Consider the following 24,375-nt stretch of genomic DNA (forward strand, 5'->3'; position numbering starts at 1 on the left):
TTGCACGGGATTACTAAACAACAAACGGATACAAAAAACTGAAATCATATTTCCAAAGTCAGCTCCGTAGAGAGCGCGGTTTTTATCATTGTAATTATGACGCCGTCGCCTTCTGTTGACAAAATTTGTTTATTGAGATATCCGACAGAGACATGGTAAAGGTGCCTGGGATTGCCTACAATTGCTATAGACATAGCATGTAGTCATTAAATAGAATGAACTCTTACTGTTAACAGATGTGGATGAATGCTTCTGTGGAGAGAAAATGCAAGGTAATAATCAATATAAAACTTTTCTTGGGTAAGTACGAGCTTGTTATACAGGGAAGAGAATGGAGTAAACTGTACAGCATTGCAAAATAGTCTACAAATTCATAACGAAAGGTCGCTTGGTTACTAAAACATTGTAGCCTATGTGTCGAACGGAATCAAATTCACTTTGAATTTGTGGGTTTGAGAATCGTAATCATTCCTATTGACATGTGTAATTGTTGAACTGTTATCTGTAATTATTGTCTGGTGGTCGATGACTAGACCCGGCATGAAAGGTCATTAGTTACAGGTATCAATTTACGAGTCTTACAGGATATTAAGAGATTCTACATACTCTGGTCTTATGAAATCAACAACGCAAATGAATTGTTATTTGTCGAAGTGAACATTTGATGATCAACGAATGCAGATTTGATAAATGAAATTTATTCGAGATCGTCTTGACGACGCTGGGATGCGCTGCTTTGGAAGTTGTCCAAAAAATGTCGCTATCAGCAAGGTATGCGACGGAAAGTTTGATTGTCCTGATCTGACTGACGAATGCCTTTGCCAATCGACTAAACGTCCAGAGATTTGTGGAAGACTTGAATGGGGTATAAAATATTGTTTTATTGGGTTGAATAGATATGGCTGTTTCTAATCGATATAAATATTTGATATCACAGAAGGTCAGCAACCCCATCTTTGGTGCAAGGAATCAAACAATTCACAACGGGTTAATGCCACTGCAACACAGGTGTGCCAAATGAAGTATGTATTGTAGGTCCTGGTCCATACATTTGACCGTACTGCAAGTCACATGAGATTAAATGTACTGCCGATTCCCTAACTGAACTAGCTGTGCGGAGGTCTTTATCTAATCCTGCACTACCACTTTGATGTGAATCCGACACGTTTTATTCCAAAGCAGAACTTTCACACATCCACGATGGCTGGTTTCTAGGTTGTGGCAACCTGGTTAGCTTGTTGTAAGACAAATGCAGTAAACACTGTGCTAAACACTGTGCGAGATTTCACCGCCACTGTGACTCTTAGGCAAAGAATCATCGATACTTATGCGACTTCAAACCGGGCATTGTAAACTGAACAGCCATTTACATCGAATAAGTTATCACGACGATGTTCTTTGTACGACATGCGGCGAGACTGAAACGGTAAGGCATTTATTTGCCCCAATGTACTCGCTATAACTATTTTTTATTGGAATAGCAGAACGGAGCCAAATGTCCATTGATATTATAACGCTTCTCGGCAACTAACCAAGAGGCAACTTTATTCTATAATAGATAAATCGAGTGGTCAAACTTACAAAATTTAGACTTGGTACAAAACGCCATAGTTGCTAAGCACCATAATCCTCATGCACTGGGTATATTATTCACGTTGAATCATGCTGCAATTATAGAAACAATTTGGTAGGAACGTCTTTGGAGTTTTAGTCTTGTAAAGAACTTGCTGATTTCTGGCGGATTTCAATACCGTGTGGACGGGGTAATTTGCATGATATCGTTCTTCAGATTCCGCTCGGAATTGCGTCACTTCTTTAGGTTTTCAAAAAGTACGGATATATTTACGCCAGTAGATTACTGCGCGTGGATGACTCGGGCGATTAGATGCTCTCCTTGTCATCTCTATGGTTTTGTTACAGTCATTTCAAGTTGGTGCAATAGTTTAGATGTCGTATTGTATTGTGGTTGATGGGAAAGGGGAATGAACAATTCAATTATACAGACGACGACCAATTAATGAAGTCGATTTCATTAAAATACATTCGCTGAGAGGGAGCACAATGCGGTGTCATTGACCATATTTCTACAAACACATAAATGGGTGATAACATGCCAATGGATGATCACTGAAATGACATATTTTTCTTTATTAGCTCTGACTGCAGCTTTGCTGAAAATAAAAAGCACTGCGATGGTGAGATGACGCATTTATTGTCAGCTGATTTCTGCGAATTAAAATGTGTATAGTTGGGTCTACATTATTAATTCGATCGGTGTCCCCTCGCACATATGTTTGCATAAAGTAGCAAATTGTCTCGAGACATTAGATAGGTGTATGTATTTCGGGCTCCCCACGTTATAGTAGTGACCAGGAGAATCTTTGATCTGAATGCCGGAAGCTCTACCAAATAAAATCGATTGAATTCACAGGGGGACTGCAATTTGATATTTTGAATGGTTCATGGATTGAATAATTTTAGCACATACACCGAAAGCCTATATGTTAAATTAATATATTATGTATTTTATAGCATATTTATTGACCTAACATCTTTTAATGTGCGTTCTGAATATAATGTTGTCTGAAATTAAAGATAAAACTGGGAGAGAACTTCTGGCCGCAACCATTTTCTTCAGGCAGACACCGTGCTGGAACTTCAGATTAAAGTTAATCCAACTATTCCCATTGCACGCAATGTGTATGAATAACTTTCCTGGGGGTCGCGGCAGGTCATCTTTGCTGCTTAACCCGCTGCAAAATTGCTGCGGCCTAAATACCCCCCTCATTTTATGTTTAATTTGCGACCATCTATTATTTGGATCGCAGTGTCACACGATTTTCTAATGAATTTGCGAAATTCTGAATATGAGCGCTCATTAGAACACTCACTTCGTGAACATAGGCCCGAAATCTCCATTCCGTCTCTTTATTTGTCATTGGCGGAACATAATACTGTTGGTTGGAAAAATGCAAATAGCGATAAGTAGATAGGTCACAAAAATGACGAAATAGAAGAAAAACTAGCGGGAAATTTAACTAACCTTGGTTTGCGCAACAAGTAGAAGAAAACCATTTGAATGGGTTGGGTTCGGGTGGGGGTAAGGTTAATTTACGTTGCGGTTGGGCTAAAGGTTAAGGGGAAGTTTAGGGTCATGGGTGCGTTTGGCAATCGCGATTTCCTTATAAATCTATAGCTAGTCGTTATTTTTGCTAATATGATTAATTTAAAAGAACATTGTGTTGTGCAGTGTGTCGTGTGTGGACTGTGAATCCGCTCACTCCATAGCGCGTTCTAGTAAATTCTTTTACCATTAGCACGACATCCTGATACATGAGATAACAACATTAAATTTCGTAGGAGAGCTAGGATATCACAACATCGTCGAACACTGAAAATATGGTAAACACTACCAATACTCTGAAGTGGTATCGATTTCCTTGGTTTGTTAGGACTTCCATACATTTTGATAAGAATTGAATCCCATCGTGATAACAATTTCATGAGAAATTTATAAATCTGGTCGATCTCAATTTTGGTTAATGTCTCAAGAATACTCTTCCCGACGATTAAGTCCCATTTTTCGTTTGCTTACAGGAATATCACACGAACGATGCTATCCAGCCGGACCTGGTAAGTAACAATATCTACATTTGTTAATTGCATTGGACTATGAAGTTGGAATTTCTAACTATAGCACAATATAGCGACGTTTATTTACCTGTACAAATTGTCGGTTATATTTCGATTGTATATTAATGTAGCCCAGACAAATTGAACATGAGCCGAGTTGACGCTGGTTTTCTCGTAGCGGATTATCTCAAAAAGATTTTATAGTGATACTGTTTATGATATAGCAGCATATAGCACACAGACGTAATTTGAAATAGTAGTCAACGCAATTAGACTGAATGGTGAGTAGTTACGATGCTGCTGCATCACTCATTTATTCAACTCTCCCTCGGTGGCTTTGGTTCATGACCCTATATGGGGGTCAAATGCCAACGTTTCTTTTGTGTGTGTGTGTGTGTGTGTGTGTGGAGGGGGGGGTGTAGAGGTATTGTGTCGCCCTGGGCGTACGCTTAGGCTAATACGATATGGTTACCATAAGTCCTCTATTAAGAGGATTTGTCCACTATTTTGGCATTTTAGAAAGTATCTTCGAAGTACACTCAAATGTTCTCTTATTTGAGATTCGTCCGCATTTTTGAAAATTTCGGAGAAATTATACTTCGATATAGCAAATCAGCACTCAAGTAACGGTCCGGCGGGTCTTTCGGGAGATGAGCCAAAACGACGACCTTTTTTATTTTTAGTCAATACCACCAATTTTTTTGCGTAAAAATTGCCGGATGACCACTTTTTTAGTCAACCAACTACAAACTCGGGATAAATTTACCAATTTTTCCAGATTTTACACCGGTTTCCAAATTTTGAAAAAGTGTCCTCTTTTCAGATTCTCAAAATACGTTAACCCCTATAACGGAGGTCTCAAAAAGGCGGCCCGCCAGACCTTTTAGTGCAGCCCGCGAGGGCATTTCGGATTTTGAAGCATTCGGCAATATTCAACTATCAATTTCTATTTTAATTTGAGATTTTGAATTTCGCTCTCAAACTACCACGGAAGCCTGAAACTACTCATCAAACTTCACTATTACATCAATTTCAAAAGTTATCACGTAGTGAAAGGTCAACAATTGCGTGGCATTACTTGTTCATCATGGTAAAACATGACCCGTTGAGGATTGGTGACCAAAAATTGTGATTTGGACTTGGTCGCGACCTTCTGTAGAACTACTTATACTCAGACTCGCCTCGTCAAACGTTACAATCAGAGAAGGAATTTTGTGACTCAGAATGCCGTGACTTGGTACAACCATGGACGAAACAAACTATCAAAGTGGTATGAGAAACAGTAAAATATCAAAAGCTCGTAGCTTGAGTTGCGTAGCTTATTAAGATATCTAAGCAGGTCGGTATGGCAACCGCCATTGGCATCTTCAATTCTACCTATATTTGTTGGACGTCAAATGTTCACTAGCTGCAATATTATAACGCTTTTACGATGTCCTGATGCATTTGCACTGTCAAATGGTGTCTACAACTAATAATTTCGACAAGCTATGCCCAGTATAGCAACAATTTTATTTAAAAATGTGATTTTTGTCGTGCCAGACGTGGATTCAAAATAGTAAATCACATTTTCACGATGCGTGGGGAATGTGAATCTGCAAGGTCCCGTCAAATATGGCCTCCTTGGAAATACATTGAATTCCCCTATTATTGGTCCTGTGGCCCGCGGCATCATCAAAAAATATAGGAAATTGGCCTTCGAGCACATTTGACTTTGAGACCTCTGCTCTATAATATGCGAATAGGAACTGAATGCGATCTGAATTTAGAACATTTAAAAAAATTTAAAGCGTCAGGACATGTCCCATCATTTTTGCAAACTACGACAGCAGTTTCCAATTTGCCAACTCTTCCCTCTGCAGCCAGCACAACAAAAACCTATCTGTTGTTGATTTCTTATCTCAGGGAGGATATGTTTCTACGAAACACAACCCGCAATATCCATCGCTACGTGCCTGCGTGACAACCTACATTGCAAGATGTTTCTTGACCAACATCAGTGAGTATCAGTTAAATGATAATGACTGCTGCAAGGTATTGCAATGGCTGAATTAAAAACAATGGAGTTGAGTATGTTTAGCGAAATAAAAATCGATATTCATTTAATTGTGAGGACCAAGATAAGCAGAATTTAGTATGCAATGTGTAAAAAAAACGGAAAATCATTATTATTGTAATACGATCTTATTCAAGCCGTCGCGATCAAGTAAACCCGGATCAACGTTTCACAATGAAAATTCAGATCTATCATCATAATGCATACTACAGTTGCAAAATACCCCTATATAATGCCATTTGTCATTTAATCAACGTTTACACGTTTCGAATAAGGAATAATTTTATTTACCTATAACAAAGTATACTACTTTGTGAAGCGTCATGATGGCTCATAACCAAATAATTCTTACTATAATTTACAAATATACCAATTTAGTACACATACGGAGGGCTTGTACATTAGTAATATTTATAAAGGAATGGTCAGTTGAGCGGATTTTTTCCAAATATGTTTGGTACTCTCACTTTTCGTTTCACTCCACACATGCGATTTAACAACGCACTGATTATATTGCTCGCGTTCCGCGTGTGAACCTCAGAAATTTAAAGTTGCACGTTGACAAACAAACCTTTTTCATATATTACAATTTCCAATTCATTATAACATCCTTGGTTGGAATTTACTGCATTCAATTGCGGGGCACTCTATGCATGTCGCTGACAGCATAACAAATCAACACCAAACGAAAATGCACTTAGACAATCTCAAAAATTTTACTATCTTTGTTACAAAAGTTTGCCCGAATATTTACTGACTCTCTTCTGTTCGCTTGACCCACAATCGCACGATATCAAGGGCGATATACTGTACATGTTGTCAGCGAATGATGCTTGTTCAAGCAAGCAATGAAATTGATATCGTTGTCTGATGCAAAAAATCTAACAGGCGCACGGGGTCAATCTTCACTTTATTTGTTGACTGTATCATAAAAATCAAAGCCTTGAGATTGGGGTGTTGGCTACTGCTGTATAGAAACTAGGGCTGGGCACAATGATTCGAGTACTCGAATCTGAATCGAGTATTAATTTTAATGATTCGAGTCGAGTAGTAAAAGACGAGTTTTTCGAGTACTAAATTATACGCTTCTCGCTACTGAAAGTTAATTTATCAATGAGAATTATAGTTTTGATACTAATTTTCACTGTTGAAGCGTTGAAACCTTGATTAGCCGTATCGTAGCATGCGAAACATCTAGTACAAAGCTACGAAGGCTACTGGACGTAGCACATTTCCGAAATCATGATTATCCAACAACATTGTCATCAAGTGGAATGAATTCGGTATGGTCGAAAATTACCAGAGTATCATTTATGAGAAGGATAACAGGCATTATATTCTTTGTGGTGGGATAAAAGATACATATTTGCACTTTGACGTATTGTATTATGGTATGACGTCATAATGAGTGATACTCGATTACTCGACTCGACTCGAAGCATATTACGTGATTCAGAATCGAATCACTCAGGTACTCGATTTTGCCCAGCCCTAATAGAAACCCATTTTACACTCTGCTCAATATCAACGCAACAATACTTATAACGTACGTTTTGGTCGTTGCCTAGCCCAAACGATAGTTCATTATATTTACTTGGTTAGAGTTTTGGCTGTAACAATTTAGGCTTGTCGAGTATAGCTTGTCAACTCGAATTGAGAGTACCGCCTCACTTTCTTTGCTTCCGATAATCCGAGCCTACCACTGAGACCCGGTCAAATATAACTCAAACAATTACAGAATAGCATAACAAATTTACTACATAGAAATATCACATTAACGTCGAGGCAACAGTCACAGTAGCAACAGTTAACTCTCTAGTCTCTAAACTTACAATCTAGTCAATAAAATACAATCACCTGAATGATGGCCCAAACTTATACAATACTTGAACATACAAATAATGCCAATTAGTACATTATATCCATGAATCTGGTCGAACTTCAATGCTGATTCAATCATATTACAAGCAACAAAGCGACTAAATTTCAACAAGTGTCTATCAAGACACGAAGGGAAAATCTCCCCAGAGAGGGCACTATTGAACTGTGAGGCTCACAATCATTTGACCATTTTTCGTGTTACAATCCTCAGACGCCGAATACATTGTCCAGTCTGGCCTAGACCTTTAAGGCTTACGCTTATATTCCCTTGCAAGTCCTCGTCGAAATTGTTGGCAAAGCAAAGTAAGATATTGATTTTTTGGGATCATTTTATCATTTTGATTGCCCCAGTTGATACATTTAGCGACGTTTGAAACGTCTATATGTACTTCAGCATTGTGGCATTATGAGATCCGAGTTGTCGCTAGGTATCGTGTTCATTCAGGCTATCACTGCATTTAAATATCGGGTTGGAAGTGGCAATATGACGTCACGTGACGTCATGAGGTTCACGTTAGCGTTCACAGAGAACCCTTCAAAAAGGTTCGCCTTCACACGAACCTTAACCTTTCAGAGGTTCAGACCATCCTTAATCACAATCGAAAAAAATGTGAAATCGGGCGCTAAACCGAGATGGATACCAGATTAAGAGACCGCAGCTGGTCGCTTCGGCATCCCTCAATCCGTTCATTACATCGCATTCAGTTTTGTATATATCATTTTACATTGTGTGTGTCTTGATCAGTTGAGAATATATATTCTGACGACCATAACCCACCCACATTATCCGGAGAGCAACCTGCACCCAAAGGATAATGGCGATATTGGATTAATTTTTTAAAATTTCAGTAATACAGTCAAATTGTTATTCCTATGCAATACATGGAGAAGTCAGATTACATAATTGCTGTAGATGAAAATTGGCAAGAGTTACAGAGCAGAGGTAGAGATGATTGAAAATGAAGAGTTTAAATTACAGAAATTATGCTGTGATTCACGCGCACAAGTGTAATTTTAGTCCAGTGGTGCATTCAAGGCCTTCCGAAGAATATGCACAATGCCCAATAACGTGATCTTTTGGATCATGTTGAATCGAACGTTATCATTATATTCTTTATTCCCAGTAAAAAATTGGTAAATGCACACATAATCCGGGGAAATTTTATGATTTATTCAATCTTCAAAATAGTCTCATCGAGTCGCCAGATTAAATTTAACATCGACTTGTCACTGTGTCACCGCTGGAGTGGATTTAACCAAGTCAAATTTATAGACCCTAATGTGAAATAGCCTAAGGGATAATAGTGCACAAAAGTACAAAGGTAAAATACTCCAAGATGTGGAAACCAAATGTAGTGACCAAATTCTTTTAGCAAGCTACTCAATGATTTTTTCCTCGATCCATAATATTAAAGGTTCTTTCAACAATTTTCTGTGAGCGCATATTATGATTATGAATTTACCGGAAGAATATGCGTCGTCGTTTTCAGAAATGCCAATCACAATAGGTTTGTAGGTGTGGTGTGATTATTTGATTGACATGATTTGATATGTAATGTTGTATGTATTTGCTAATTTGCATCTATCTGCTTTTAACGACAGACTAACGGAGATACGTTTCAATTATTCATATCCGTGGATCACTTGCAGTGCAGAATACTACAACCTAAATCTCATTGATTGCGATGTTTGGTGAGTAGGCTAACGTTTATGAAATCATTTGGCTTAGCCCACTAGATTGGCGAAATATGGTATCTGAGTTTCTGAAAAAAGGCTCTATTAGAAACCAGTAGGTGATCGGTGAAGAATCGTCAAATGCGGTGGTTCACTAACTGGGAGCGTGAAAGCATCTGAGCGGGGTCGCAAAGCCGCCCGAGAAAAATCATGTTCATGGCACTCGGAATAAGTTTCATTTGCACTGAAACTTTCAAGTTTAAGCGACGGCAATACAACGTAATTTCGGTGTTTCGGTGCTGGACCAGTCAATTGCGTCATGGCAGTCATACTATAAATTCCTAACATACTCCCGTAGGTTTGTAATCTGTAGCAGTGCCCTTCATCCTTTTTCGTCGTGTGGTAGATCCTTTTGATGTTTACTCAAAACTGGTCCACCGAATACCACATTTTACACCGATTTCGTAGGTGTAAAATCCACAGGTGGTCAAAGTAGTCAAGAATGCTACTCAAGTAGAAGTCAAAGTAGCGACGGAAAAATCTATTCCATTAGCAACCTATAACTACTTGAAGTTGAATTAGAATTCACTGACTTTAAATCTACTCAAATAAGTAAGTAGCTGTGAAAACGATCGTAATTCGCTGGCATGGATTTTTAAAAGCTGCAAGTTGAGCTATGCGAAAAGTGCAGACCTTGCATTATATTCATGCATACCAGGAGGTATCCAATTTTCGACAGTATAAGCATTCGTCCACATCATGTGAAGAAAATGATAGTTTTGATGTGGAAATGCGATATTAATCCTCTGTTTGCTCGAACAGCCCGTTTTAGAAAATATCATGGTATGGCGCCCCCACCCCCATATTATAAGGCCCTTGCTGATTTAGTCGAAGAGCAATACGGAGAAGTTTTATCGGATTCGGTGTAAACACTCTGCGTAATTAGTAAACGGTAATTAATAATATGGTGGATCGTAAAAATACCATATTGTGTAGCTTTATTTCCGGAAATTAAAGGCATTACAACATTTTCTTTTGTACTTCAACATGCATGTTCTGCTGACAAAAGAACTGAAACTAACTAGAACTCAAAGTTTAATACTGGGATTTGAAAGAGAAATACAAATACTACTACTAAAAGCGGAAAATTTTTTCATGACTTTAGTCCGGAAGGTTTCGAAGTTGATATGCTAAAACTGGTCTAAAGCTAAAAAAAAGTCCAGTTTTCCTGATTGGGACACGCCATGCACTGCTAGATTACGATATAAGTAAATGCTAGATTGTGAAACATCAGATTCAAACGTTTCGATAGGCCGTATATACTGTGATGAAATAGTTCATATGGGTGACAATGCGGTGTGAATGAAACCACGCAGCCCGCTACCTAAATTATATTCACCGATACCTTCATGAAATCATACTGGTCACTCAATATTCATTGTGCGAGAAGCGCGATGAAAATCTGGGCTTTACTCAACATTTATGAAATTTAAATGTTAATACTCCAGGAAAACAGCCCCGAAATTCCCCAGGCTATCGTGCTGAGGGGGGGGGGGGGATTAAACTACTTCTACTTTACAAACTGAAAGTACCCAAATAGCGGAAAACTACTTGAGTACTTCAAAGTAGAAGTACTTCGTTATTGACCACCTCTGGAAAAATCTGTTTGCTATCTACGGTCACATTCCGGAGGAGAGTCATCATGTTCCAACAGGACGACAAATACCATGTTAAATTGATTATACTGGAAGCATTTTTTCAACTGAAAATCGGCTCTTGATTCACGAAACGCCCCGTTTCGCTTCCACGTTTCCACTTCCATTAAAATGGATGAGTTATGGCTGTCTCTTCCAAATTCTATGTTATATTTTTAGGTACGACTGCACCAAAGTACCCTATCAAAACGTATCGATGATTAAGGAATGCAAAAATGAGGTAAATGTAGTGACATGGTGAATGGAAATATGCGCTTCCATTGCATAGTTAAATTGAAAATACGCACTAATCTTTGTTGGCATCGTTAAGATATATGCATGAACGAAGACCGCAGAATTTTGGTGATTGTCATGATCGAATTTCTTGTCGGACCGACTTCTAAAATCACAGAATTACTGTTTTGTTAGTTACTGTAATATAACACCGTCAGGTCTTTTCATTAAATATAATGAAATTAATGTATTCACTTTTACATATATTTATAGGTTACCGACTCTTCCGGTGAATATGTTACTGTCCCGTGCAATTGCACCTATTTCCAATGTGACGACGATATCGGTGAGAAGTATATTCATGGAAGAGCGGTAAGGAATAATTTTCTTTGGTCAGATCAGAATGAAATAATACAAAGTAAATTATTGCATATTTTCAGTAATTGACAGTGATATCATCGACAGTGATGTCATTAACAGAGTCAAAAACTACGACAAACAAACTACTAAATTTTCATATTCATTCCGCTATAGTCGTCAGGTCTTAAGCATTTTGGAACTAACATGCCTTGGATGGCCGCGCAGTCTTCACTGTTTCATTTTACCTCATTGTAGCAAATAAATCTATAGCAGTGTAGTTGTATCGGTACTTCAACCTCTATTTGATGCCTAGTCCAGCATGTGATAAAAGTCACCGTAAATTACCAAAGAACGGGCTTTGTATGGTGGCAACAAAATTGAGATCTTCAGCAGAGAAGAACGCCGCCGCCATAACACTGAAACTTATTGTGGGCCAGGACTATTTATTTACACGCCTGATATAATTCGACCTAATAAATACGTTTCTCGATTAGAGAATATGAATGCCTAGTCAGAACTAACGGAAAATGTGTAGCCTACTTCAGATATTGTAATAGTCTACGCTACCAATATAGGATCGTAGAATATATATAAATATCGTACCTTAACAATGATGCAATGAAACAATTTGAGGATAAATCTCTGAAGTCACGTACAGTAAGTTCACATTTTTCGTTTATACTATTTTTGGTCTTGCGGGCTCACGCGACTTCTGTTACTGGTAACGACGGCGAAAACGACCAAGACTGTATTATGCATACTAATAACTGAACGCGAGTGACTTCCGCGATACAATTAATTTATGAATCGGAAAAATATTGATCAGAATTTATAATTTGCTTCGCATTTAAGCAACGTTTGACCTTTCCGAAGTATACACTACCAGTGAGACAGGAGTGCTACCAGTTCCAAGGGACTAGGAATCGTCAATGTAGTATTGAACACACATTCTACGTCAGATTACTCGCGACATAATTACAGCCCGTGGATGAAGTTAATCAGGCATTCAGTGACATTCATTATTGTGGAACCGCAGGCAAGCACGGATTCATATACTCTCAAAAGCTCATGCTATAGCAAATGTAAATGCGACTGCTCTTTTTTTAAACAAATATATCATGTCCCTGAACAAATTTCACCCTTTCGCTCGCTTTGCTGTTCCAGATTTTGTTATCTTACCTTCGCAGCAAACCATTTGTGCCAAACTGATCTCGGTATATTTAACTAGTGATAAAACTAAAACAGTGACTAAATGCACTTTTTAACTAGTAACCTCTGATGCGGTCGGTATAGTGAGTGGTACATGAGCTCAATAAAAATACTCGAAATTGGACGCGAATAGAAAAACTTTGGGAATCAATGATGTAAAGGAGTACTGTTTACGCTTGCTAATCTGGTATTCCTCCTAGTATGCATATTATAGTGCGGTGAAAGACTGCTAAAATCATTGATACAGAATTATCGGTATCAATACCAGTGACTAATTTCCGCCTTTTAATGAATATCGCCTCCTCAGTCGCTATAGATATGATTGGATTTGTCTTCATATGTTTGGCGAGTTGAAAAAGTACGGTGGGCACAAAATCGTTACAGTCAGTTGGTCATAAACCACTTCACATCAACAATATGCATAATTTCGTATCTCATCGTACCCCAAAAAACATCGCTTCAACTTAAGGTGTATATAGACCAGGGTTACCAACACGTGGCCCGCGAGGTTACATTTTGATGGCCCGCGATATGGTTTCCGATTTCGGAAATACGCTAAGTAGAGCATTTTGAAATGCTGAAACAGATTTCAGTTGTTGTTGCTTCGACACAAGCTATTATTTTCTGTGCCATCACTAATCCGCAAAAGTTGAGAAGGCTTCGGCGATGACAACAGCATTCCTAGGGAAAATAGTTTAATGTGAATGCACATAATATCCCGACGTGCAATGACCCAGGCGGGCTGTAACGCTTAGCAAATGGCTTTAGGCTTCCTCACAGGATCAAGCTTTTGGGGATGATAGTATTTCAGCTAGCACCGTGTATCAATATCTCCAATATCGATTTCTTAGTTGAGGAAAAGCGTCATCAGTAGGGCAGTTGTTTGTTGCAATAAATTCGTGAGAAAGTTATACTTATTTTTAACAAAATTTTCAACAAAAATTTGCATATCTTCACAAATATTTTTCAATTAGGCTAATTAGGATATGAGATATTCGAAAGGTTTCGTTGTATATAGCCCAACAGCTTAAGATTTCTAGGCTGTCTGCTTCTTCCCATTCTTCCTCCGCCATTCAATTGATCATGCATACATTTTTATGTTCTGCATCTTTGAAACGTTCATGACAGCACTTCGCCGTCTGCTCATTCATAGCTGTCTAGCTGCCGTTGACGAAAAAAGGCTTAGTCAGCCATGACATCAATCTTTATGTTTTCAAGGTATGCGACGGATTCAAGGACTGTAGATCAGGAATAGATGAATGTCAGCCAGGTTGCATCATTAGTGCATTTTCCGATGAAAAGTCGATGATTAGAAACAAAGGTGTAATGGTGCTTGTATGGATATTCAGTAAGTCTCCGCTCTGAAATTTATGAATTATGCCAACGGTTCAACCATTTCGTTCTTTGCGAGCCCCTTATCATCCGCCACGAACCCCGCACCTTTCCTAGAAAAATATCAGTTGATATTCGGATCAAATATCGTGCAACCGTGATCTGCCTGCTGCGAAAACAAACTGTAGGCTAGCGATAAACTCAAACAAATTTGAATGTTCTGGAAAATAATATCATACTACATGCATATATTGTGGAGACATTTGTTGTTCCTAAGTGAATTGCACAGCTGCATTTGTCGAATTACGTGGCCGTGTCTTGAAACTCCGCGATTTTGATTTGACATGAATGGAAGCCGTAAATCTAATTCCACAAGAATAGGTCAGAAGAATTGAATAGTATCTCGTAACTCTTCCGACGACACCTTTCGGTGTATTCGCTACATAAACGGAACGAAAATTGAGAACCTTATTGTTCTTTTGGTAAAGTGGTTATGTATATCACGGGTGAAATGGAATTCGTTGCGAGTTCTCAATCCCTTTCGAATAGATCAGGAAAAAAATTCAGGACATTTATATTTTAAACGACTGTTTACTAATTTGCCGAGGCTGACCACTCCTAATCTAATGAGAAGTTACTAATGTAAACAATGAGTAAATACCCCGATAATCCGTTCTGTTTCAACTTTTTAATTTTCCCAAAATCCCAAAAGCACATCTCTAAACAGCAATAGGCTTGTATCGGTAGGCCTACCTATTGGTAATTAAAATAAGTGGGTCTCCAGATGAAAATTACTGATCTATCCATTTTGCAACATATCGTTATTCAGTATCACCAAATCAGTTTTCTAAACAAGTGGTTTGAATATTACTTCTACTCGAAAATGAACACTTAGCACAATGACGTGAACTCGGACACGGGTCTTAACAGCAGTTTAACTCGACCCTCTGTACCCGACTCAGACTCGGACTTGACACGGGGATGAATTGGAAATGACACGAGTTGAATCGAGTTGAAACTACAAAAGTATGATTGACTTGGGACTCGCAACCTTCAGACTTAACTGCAACCCTGATGTAATCTAATCAACGATTTTTCAACATAAGATCTTCCCATGCAAAGGGCTTGCACAATATTACATTATCCTGGCAGAAGGGAATAGGGATACAATATGTCCTCTTATATGAGGATTTGTCTACTTTTTTCAAGAAATCAAAAGTGACTTCCGCGGACGCACAAATGTCCTCTTTTATCAAATAGTGTCGTCTTTTTCGAGAAAAATTGTTAAATAGATGTGAAAATTGGTTTGGCAGGGTTGGCTAAGTAAACTACGAAAGTACGCCCCAATAGGTCTTTCGGGAGTTTTCCGGAAAATAACCCGTTTTCTTAGTCAATCCAATAGGATTTTCCAAGTTACATGAATTCTCGTCCGATATTATACATTTTGTAACTGGTAAAATGTATCCTCTTTTCGGATCTCAAAATAGAATATGGTAACCGTGCATGATTGGGTATATGATTTTAAACTCGTGAATCGTGGGTAAGTGAACTATGAACCGGTATATTTCAAATATTTTACTCGAATCAGCATAGCGCCATTATGGAGAAAAATTATTCTGATAATAGTAAAAAGTGAACTAGTAACAATCTAAAAAATATGTAATATTTGAATAAATATGTATATATGCTGATATCCAATAAAATCCTGGATGGTCACGAGGAAGTTTCATTTGCCTACACCAAATATCTATTTTACGGATCAACTTGAAGCAATAAATTTTAATGAGCGTTAGGTCCATGTCATCTCTATATCATGATATCATATCCAAATATATCGTTTGCATGTTTGAATAGTTTTTACAGGTATAGAATTAAATCTCGAAAACATCGTTTTTCAATTTTCAATACAATCTAGGAAACTGAAGCATAATAAACTTTCGTGTGCCCAGGGCCGTAACAGCACTTCGTCAGCCCCCCCCCCAGAAAACGTTGGTCTCGGGTCCCCATAGGGTGATAAACCGAACCGGACCCCCCTCCGACTATTCGCAGTTTACATTTGGTATACGCTGTTACTTCATTGGGTGTCCGTTTAGTGCAGTGGTTCTTAATCTTTTTTTCCTCCAGCGCCCCCTTTCAAGAATTATCTTGCTCCAGCGCCCCCCAACCTCATATTGTAAGGAATGTAATAAAGACAATGAGTAAGAGGGAGGGCCGTAACAGCACTGCGTCAACCCCCCTAAAAACGATTGCCTTGCGCACCCATGGCGTGATAAACCAAACTTCTGAAGGCTTTGCCCCTAAGAACCCCGTAGCGTGATTTCGATGGTCAGCAAAGTTTGTGTGGCCTGGTCGCCCTAGGTACCAAAATTTTCTATAATGCATGAATGAATAGCTGGTAATTACATATATAAGTCGCTATAAACTTTCATTTAAAAGTGTTGGAGTCTACTATTATTCAGATGAGCAAACCTATTTTATGCAGACAAAAAGATTTCCTCTATAACCTACAAATTTCTCATTAGTGCGTGTTGTTCCGTGCGTGTAATTGTTTATTTACAAATTGTGCTACTACTATGGTACCGTATGTCCGATGTCCGTATACTTCATAGTTTGTTATTGGTACAATGCGAATTTCATGGTCTGTGATTTTGATTGTTCTGTCATACTTTGCCTTTTCAGTTTTGCTTTTAAATCTGTTTAAATCCCTTTAGTGTGCCGATAACTCTTGAAAAGAGGCACCCGAAAAGTCTTCGAGTTTAATAAATGTAGTAATATACTGCTACAATCGATGTTGTATTGAAAGTTATATTCAAGTTCTGTACCACGAACCAGCTATATATGTCTTTTGTAGGCTATATATAACGAAGTTTCCGGTGTTAATTTATTCTGAATACTCATTAGGGATATGTGACATGTGACATATCATATGTCCTACCACAACATCATCTACTGCAAAGCCATTTTTCTCCAGCACCCCCATACCGCCCCCCTTAGCCCAGCGCCCCCATGTCGACCCCTGAGCGTTTCCGCCCCCTTCAAAATCGCCAGCGCCCCTTGGGGGGCGCTTGAGGCAAGGTTAAGAACCACTGGTTTAGTGAGTCTGCTTTGCTTGCCTAATCGTGCGAAGCTGGAGAAATTTATATAATTCATGACTCAATCGGTCAATATGACACTGTTTATACATTGGGTGTCCGTTTAGTGAGTCATCCTTATATGCTTAATCGCGCGAAGGGCGAGAAATTTCCATAATTCATGAGTGAATCGGTCAATATGATCGGTATTGCTTCTAAATCGCTATCAATTTTTATCCTATCTCTGCTCCCGTAATCTGATTTACCGGTAGAGCTGAGTGAGGTGTCTTTGAAACTGTAGAGCTCGTAAATAATGATTAAACATCTTTTGACGGGTGGACTCGTTGGTATGACTTCGTTACATGATGTTATTTCGTGACTTCCTGTCCACTATATCAAAAAATAAAGAGTAGCCCAAACGTTCTAAACTAAAAGATCACACGATTTCAAATTGGTATTTCTTCACTGGCATCTAATTTTTTCCTGCGGGATGGTATTTGTCTTGTGAGGTTCAGATTACCAAGACAGGAACATTAGGCGCCAGTCATTTAGGCGCCTATGGACAAATAAACCTATATATGTATTTCGTATATATAACGAAGTTTTCGGTCACCATAATGGCAGTCCTTTTGTTGCATAATGTTGCAGGAAAAGTTGCATAATGTTGCAAAAAATACTCTATTATTTATGCTAATTCACCAAAAAAATTTGGGGCCCCCTTCGAGCTCGCCCCCCCCCCCCCAAATTGGGGGGTTTAGGGTGCGGCAGTTACGGCCCTGCGCGTGTCTTCGGTATTTTCCAGGTATTACCGCGATCATTGGATGTACCACAGTAGTTGCTTCAACAATGCATCATATCGTTAAACCCATTGGACGTGTTAACTCCTCGCATTCAAGCATCAACAAATTACTTATCATGAGTTTATCTATTTCTGATTTACTTGTCGGGGTATGATATTTAAGTCGAATTGTGCGTGTCAACGGCGTCATCAATTTTGCATTAATAGATATACACCATGTCCATATGTGTGAAGGCCGTTGAGGTGGAAGGGAGATATTGCGACGTTGATATTGAATGGAGAGCAAGCACCACGTGTTCCATTTTGGGAGCGTTGCTGATCATCGGTTCTGAGCAATCTGTTTTCACGATGGTTTTGATAACGAAATATCGTTTGAATGCTGTTGCGAGGTATGGATGAGAATGAAAAGCCTAAAACTATTCATCATTACGGATCAATTTGCAAATAACATGTACAAGCTCAATTATTTGTTAAGACGGAACTCGGTCAGGATATGTCTTTCTTTTTTCCATATTTTGATCGGAATAAACACTCTTGAAGGAAAGATTGTGTATTCCCATCCAAAAGGTGGTACACAAGAACAGAACCTAACATGGAATAATATCGCGGTTATAAATCCTACGTCCTTTTCAACGCGCACTCGTACATGCGAATAAGTCGTACGGCTTCGGAGATATCTAACTAAATGCGGAGTATATTTATGTCAAGTTTTCATGGCTTCTTTTATTCATAAGTGAATTCGATAATTTCAGACCACTCCACCGACCGACGTTCAAACGGGCAACATTGGTGGTGTTGATATCCTGGCTTATTTCCATCCTGATAGGATTAACACCATTGATACCTTCTTTCGAAGATTACTTTTTGAAGGACGTGTCGTGAGTACATCCATTTCGCAATCATGGAAGGACCGATGTATTATGCTCATGTTGTTAATTTATATTGACTTCTAACAATGGTTACTTGGACGCTGACTTCTAATGATGGAATTTTAGCTGGGATAAAGGCGTTTGGTAGTATTCAGCTATGTACAGCAGTGGTTCTACGCATTGTTCTTACCGCGTTCCACCTCAAGGTTCTATGATTTGTTGCGTAGCAACGAATTAACGAAAAACTCAACATTTATTCGACATGTCTATGTGATTATCATGAGCATGGGCTGATAAGCAAATAAGTCGACCTGGAAATCTCGAAACTCGAAATCTCGTGAGGTCGACAATGTTGAAATTAGCTGTTTTAGACACTTCCAGTATATCTTACACACGTGTAATTTACTGGCAGTAACATGAATGCATGTGATAAGTGATACTCTCTAGAAGTCCAAATATCTTTCGAGTCTATTACCCACATACATTAAGTCACTGTAATGCGTTGGCCAAGTCGACAGTAATGAGTCATTTATATGAGCGACGCCGTAAATACTGAAAATCGTGATGGACAGGTTTAATGACACTGCGATCTTCAAAACAAAGGTCAATCGGAACGACAAGCATCATCTTATAAACTGGTTACGCTTTCTCAACAACGGCACGATTCATGAACATGGCGACAGGTATAGCCAACCACATTTCCCGCTCATTTCAGTGCGAAATTACGTCAATGAGGTCAATTGATTACACAGCACGGAATGGGGCAAATTGAGGAGACTGATCTCTCAAATTAATGTACACAGTCCCATAAAAGCTACCTACGAGTTCGGGTTTTATTCAAGTCACACCGTTTGCCTGCCAACATTCTTTCCCGACCGGAACAAAGACGGATCATGGGTGTATTCATTAATTCTTCTGATGCTGAACTTCCTGGCATTTGTCTTCATGCTCCTGTCCTACATCGTATTGTACAGGTAGGGAATTTTATGCATATTTAGGTTGGCCATATCCCTCACATTTTCGTGAAGCAAACATTAATATATATCCATCGCATCGAGTTTTATACCAAGATCTTTGTATAATAACTGACGCGAGCTGATATATTACTGTTTTGGAGAGTTATATCCACTCTGAACTGACATATAGTCAGGAGTAGTGTGGTATGTATGTTTTTCGACCGGAGGGTGCTTCCTACTTATGGATCATGTCCATGTCCTGAGACACCTGGACATTGATCGTGGATATTTCTATATATTGTAATAATATTACTCGCATGGCATGTATTCCACAGAAAAGCCACCGAAAGAAAGATTGTGGCATCGTCAACGACTCCCAGCAAACTGGACAAACGAGATACGGCAATGCAGCGCAAACTTTCCGGGATTCTCGCCACTGATTTCATTTGTTGGTTTCCAGTCTGCATAATGGGTATTATGCAATTAGGAGGTATAAAAACTCAGAATTTATAATTTTCACATTTTAATACTATATATTTGAACTCCAGCTAAATCACCTGAAGTGATACTTTTTGATAAGTTTATTTCATGTTAACATCTTGCGCAGAAACTAGGAAAAGTAAATCATCCTATTTAAACTAAAAAAATCTCACATCGGGAGTGCGTTCACGTCTTTCGGTTACTCAGCGATCATGTCTTATATCATTATAACTGAGTGTCGGACAGACTTAAACACATCCATTCCGTGATGACTGACTATTAGAGGCAGACGTTAAGACACCGCAGGCACTCTACATACATGATACTCGGCCTACCACTAAATTTAGTGGATTACTAAATTAGAGGTAATAGTGCCTTCATGGAGACCTATTTGGGAAGTTGATTACTGCTAAACAGAGGCCGCCACTTTCGAGGCCTGGTTGAAAATCACTGCCGTAAACAGAAAATCTCTCTTCCCTACTGAAGACAAATTCATGACTAATAGTATAGTGGGTAATCGCTCATAGCTTGAAAACTCCGTGTCAGACAGGCTTGAACATATTTCCAGGAATCACGATCCCCTTGGATGCCTATCTCCCGACCGGTCTACTCATCATCCCGATAAACAGCGCGCTGAATCCATTTCTTTACTCTGACCTTCCAGATCTGATACTAAGCCGGGGAAGTATATTTATTTCATGGTTGACAGATGCGATACGTAGGTGGAGAAGTAAAGGTCAGCATGCCGCTTTTAAAGTCATCAACCGTGCTCTAACAAGACAAATTTCGGTCGCAAATTTCGTATTTAGAAAGAACTCCGCACCAGGTCGTACCGCTGGAACTACGGAGCTGAATAGGAGTCGCGCTGCAGAGATGGGAGGAGCTGACAAGATGTAACTTGAAACAAGAAACAACCGTTGACAATTTACAAGAATGTCACAGTATAATGACAAAACACTAACAACTTTATATCAGAGGTGTTCAACTTTTATGCTATTCACGGCCACAGTTGGATCACTTATATACCCTACGGCGAATGTTCCCTCCAAGCTGCGCAAATGCGAAACGCGCAGTGCTTTCACGGTATCTGCGCACAGAAAATCTGAGATGCGCACAAAAAATCCGAAGTGATGATATTTTTTCTAGTCGTAACGCACTGTTTTCCAAGGGTTTGCGCAGTGAGTTGGTGAGTGTGCGCAGACTCGTCAAAAATTAGAGGGAACATTGCCTACGGTCACAGCTGATAGTCGTAACAGACCGCCTGGACGCCAAATACCTATGTTAAATAGCCAACTTGAGGACTTCGTATCGCGGACAGCCCGTGTGATTTTACCCGCCATCAGTTTTTCCTTGTGAAATACACTGCGCACGAAAGTTAATAATTTATAATGTAATTATATATTTATCGTGAGCATCATCGGACCTGCTGAGAAAACAGCATGCGAAACCTAAAACAATCAGATAGCGCTGTATCCAGTGTCCATCGACAAGGTATAGGCAGGGCTAGTGACGTAGGAGCATATGCTGCCGCCCATGGCTTTCGTTGAAAATGCCGCCCACATTTTGAATTAGTTTGTTGTGTTGACATAACAAAATGTATTTTTCAATACTTCTATAACAGTGACTAAAGTGTTTTCCTAGCAGCCCGCTGCCCATGGCGCAGATCCGCAAGCGCCAAATGGCTATTACGCCACTGGGCGGGACTACAACAACAATTCGTCAGATCCCCCCTACCCCAACGTTGATATTGAACCTCCATGTAGTGGTCAACAATCCTTCTCATGGTGAACGACCAACTTTTCCGTGATACTCCCCTTCATGGATACCATTCCAAAAAAGCTGACACGCAATGTATCCGACGTATGTCAGGTATAGATTAGGCCAGTGTCGAAGGTACCGGAACATGTGGCGGTGAACTCCAGACCATAAATCTATATATATTGGCTTACTATACGCCCCGAAATCGCAAGTGTTAATGTGATGAAAATATGGCTGGCTAGTGGCGTGGAGCGCCAAATATTTTGCATATTCATGAATTAATTTCGTTGATGATATTAGTTGTTGCACATACTATTATCAAATATTTAATATTTCTGCGCTCATGTGATCAGATTAACCATCATTTTCCAAATAGTCGGGAGTGTCATTAATATTAATCGCTTTGTAGTATGTGGTTGATTCTTGACCCCCCCCCCAACCAGCCGTCAGGATTGTCAGTATAGTCAAAATATATTGTAATCTCAAACTCGTGCAAGAGGAACTTCTTTCGTGAGACGCACACGATTTCAAATTGATTTTTTTTTATGGAGCACATTACTTTCTCTGCCGTTCCCATATGCGCTGTGGGGCTCAGATTGCAAAGACAGTATCGTATAAAATTTAAACACTGAAATCTCCCCGAATCACGCGAATCGCGAAGAGAATTTTCGACTGGAATTGAGATATTTCGATAAATTGAGAGCCGATTCGAAAATTTAAATTGCATGTTGACGACGGCTAACACTCGTTAAATGAATTACGGGCTGCATAATCATGCTGCTGCGGCCGAAGGCTATCCACCCTTGCTTTATATCATAACTTGACTAGGCCCGTATTCAGAGACACACGTCTCTATCTCAAACTCAAGTCGCGCTCAGAGGAGCAAAGGCCGAGTCCAGCTAGATTTGAGAGAGCGTTTGGTATTCGGTTAGGATTTCGAGCGTTGCTCGGTTTCGAGTCGAGTCAGTAGCTCGATAGATTTGACAGCTTGATGACTGCTTGCAGACGTCTGTGGTTTTGTTAATTGCTCGCGATCTGGCAATCCGCGGCTTCAGATGTTGGCTACATTGCCTTCAATTACGTCGTTACATTATATTAGAATTATACGCTGGATGTATAGACGAAATAACACCGCTCAATAACATGACTATTTGACATATTGTAGTAGCCAAAGCATATATTTTCAAATAATGAAACATCAGACTTCATCCTGAAGTCTTCAGGCATAAGCACAAGCTATTTATTGGATTACTGATGATGGGTATTGGTACCGCGTTGTTGATATTTCCGCCATACACAGGGACGGACGGTTTTATCAACTGTATTGCGATAATCTAACATCGCGTACATTCATAAAGCGCCAGGTCATCAACCATGGTGTATTGCATTTGTCCGCGTAGCCGACGATTCGGTTCTTGTTAGGATTGGAAGATCGCTATTGTAGACAACAGCCTGAGCGTGGTTTTTCAGTAACATCCATCTTCCATTCGTTTCTACATATCTATAGGCTACGTTTTATATTAAGTGATAAAACATAGCGTTGTGAGGAATTGACCGATTTCGCGAATCCATTGAAAACCTTTCTGATGAAAAATGTTCGCAGATTTATGAATAGGCCATACGCAGCCAACGATGAAGCCATTCGGCGCTAGAACATGATTTCCTTCTTATAACGGTGCTTTATATTACAGTTGAAATTGTAAATTCAGGCAGCAAACATGCCCACAGCGCAATTTTCACAATATATTCACTGCCAAACGGTAAAAAAGGGAATGAGTAAGGCCTTGAGTCTGCCCACGACGTGACTCGGAAAACTCTTGCTCAAACGCCGCATTTAGAGATCGACTCCAACCTCAGATCGTCATTGAATACTAAAACCACAAAAGTACAACTCGAAAGAGCACCAAGTTCGACTCCAGTTGAACTCAAACTCGCTTCGCTTTCTGAATACCGATTCTTACGCAATGTTGCCGCAGAATGAGTTTCAGCACTGAGTAAGGTTCTTGAATACGGGCTAAATAAAGGCAAAACTTTGAACAGTCATCGTATACAGAGTTGTCAATGCTCGAGATCGTGCCCATCTCATACCTTGAAACCAAAGACTGGTTATTGATTACTCAGATTCTATCGCGTGAATAAAATCATTTACCGAATCATTTGTTTTTGCAAGACTACTGGTCGGTTGAGGTCAGCTATGAAACTTTAGTATGATCTCGTGGCATACTATCGATTACAGCAGAAGACCTAGGCGATTTAAGTTGATTGGATATAGCCTACCTCTAATGAGAATATATTTGTTGGTTGTTAAACCATGAAAAGAGGAATGTTCCGGCTAATTTCTGAAAATAAACTTCCTTGTGAACTCCATT

The 24,375-nt window shown here is 39.3% G+C and overlaps 2 protein-coding genes across 3 annotated transcripts; both read left to right on the forward strand.

Annotated features, from left to right (window-relative positions):
- The first annotated feature begins 304 nt into the window (after nucleotides 1-304).
- Nucleotides 305-16,381, forward strand: LOC145440961 (uncharacterized). 2 transcript variants are annotated; one of them, XM_080318759.1, is made up of 9 exons: nucleotides 305-865; nucleotides 938-1,008; nucleotides 2,155-2,195; nucleotides 3,598-3,633; nucleotides 5,539-5,632; nucleotides 9,173-9,262; nucleotides 11,119-11,179; nucleotides 11,446-11,544; nucleotides 13,960-16,381. In XM_080318759.1, exons 2-9 carry the CDS (start codon nucleotides 992-994, stop codon nucleotides 14,104-14,106), a joined length of 585 nt encoding a protein of 194 aa, XP_080174885.1. In that variant the 5' UTR covers nucleotides 305-865; nucleotides 938-991; the 3' UTR covers nucleotides 14,107-16,381. The 2 variants fall into 2 exon arrangements, with proteins under 2 accessions (XP_080174885.1, XP_080174881.1); XM_080318755.1 differs by having other exon boundaries at nucleotides 305-1,008.
- Nucleotides 16,382-18,827: 2,446 nt separating this feature from the next.
- LOC145440981 (uncharacterized) lies at nucleotides 18,828-22,366 on the forward strand. The gene is made up of 4 exons (XM_080318771.1): nucleotides 18,828-19,495; nucleotides 19,565-19,786; nucleotides 20,104-20,258; nucleotides 20,817-22,366. The coding sequence occupies exons 1-4, from the start codon at nucleotides 19,377-19,379 to the stop codon at nucleotides 21,143-21,145; spliced, it is 825 nt and encodes a 274-aa protein (XP_080174897.1). The 5' UTR covers nucleotides 18,828-19,376; the 3' UTR covers nucleotides 21,146-22,366.
- Nucleotides 22,367-24,375: the final 2,009 nt, after the last annotated feature.

The sequence above is a fragment of the Botryllus schlosseri genome, chromosome 1 (assembly GCF_051294905.1).
Source record: "Botryllus schlosseri isolate E-star chromosome 1, Bs_hap1, whole genome shotgun sequence".
NCBI lineage: Eukaryota > Metazoa > Chordata > Ascidiacea > Stolidobranchia > Styelidae > Botryllus > Botryllus schlosseri.

Coding starts and splice junctions, on each gene's coding strand:
- LOC145440961 (XM_080318755.1), top strand. CDS start 899: ATGGCTGTTTCTAATCGATATAAATATTTGATATCACAGAAGGTCAGC. Junction 1,009..2,154: donor TTAATGCCACTGCAACACAG/GTGTGCCAAATG, acceptor TTTCTTTATTAG/CTCTGACTGCAGCTTTGCTG. Junction 3,634..5,538: donor ATGCTATCCAGCCGGACCTG/GTAAGTAACAAT, acceptor TTCTTATCTCAG/GGAGGATATGTTTCTACGAA.
- LOC145440981 (XM_080318771.1), top strand. CDS start 19,377: ATGGACAGGTTTAATGACACTGCGATCTTCAAAACAAAGGTCAATCGG. Junction 19,496..19,564: donor ATTCATGAACATGGCGACAG/GTATAGCCAACC, acceptor TTGATTACACAG/CACGGAATGGGGCAAATTGA. Junction 20,259..20,816: donor GGGTATTATGCAATTAGGAG/GTATAAAAACTC, acceptor ACATATTTCCAG/GAATCACGATCCCCTTGGAT.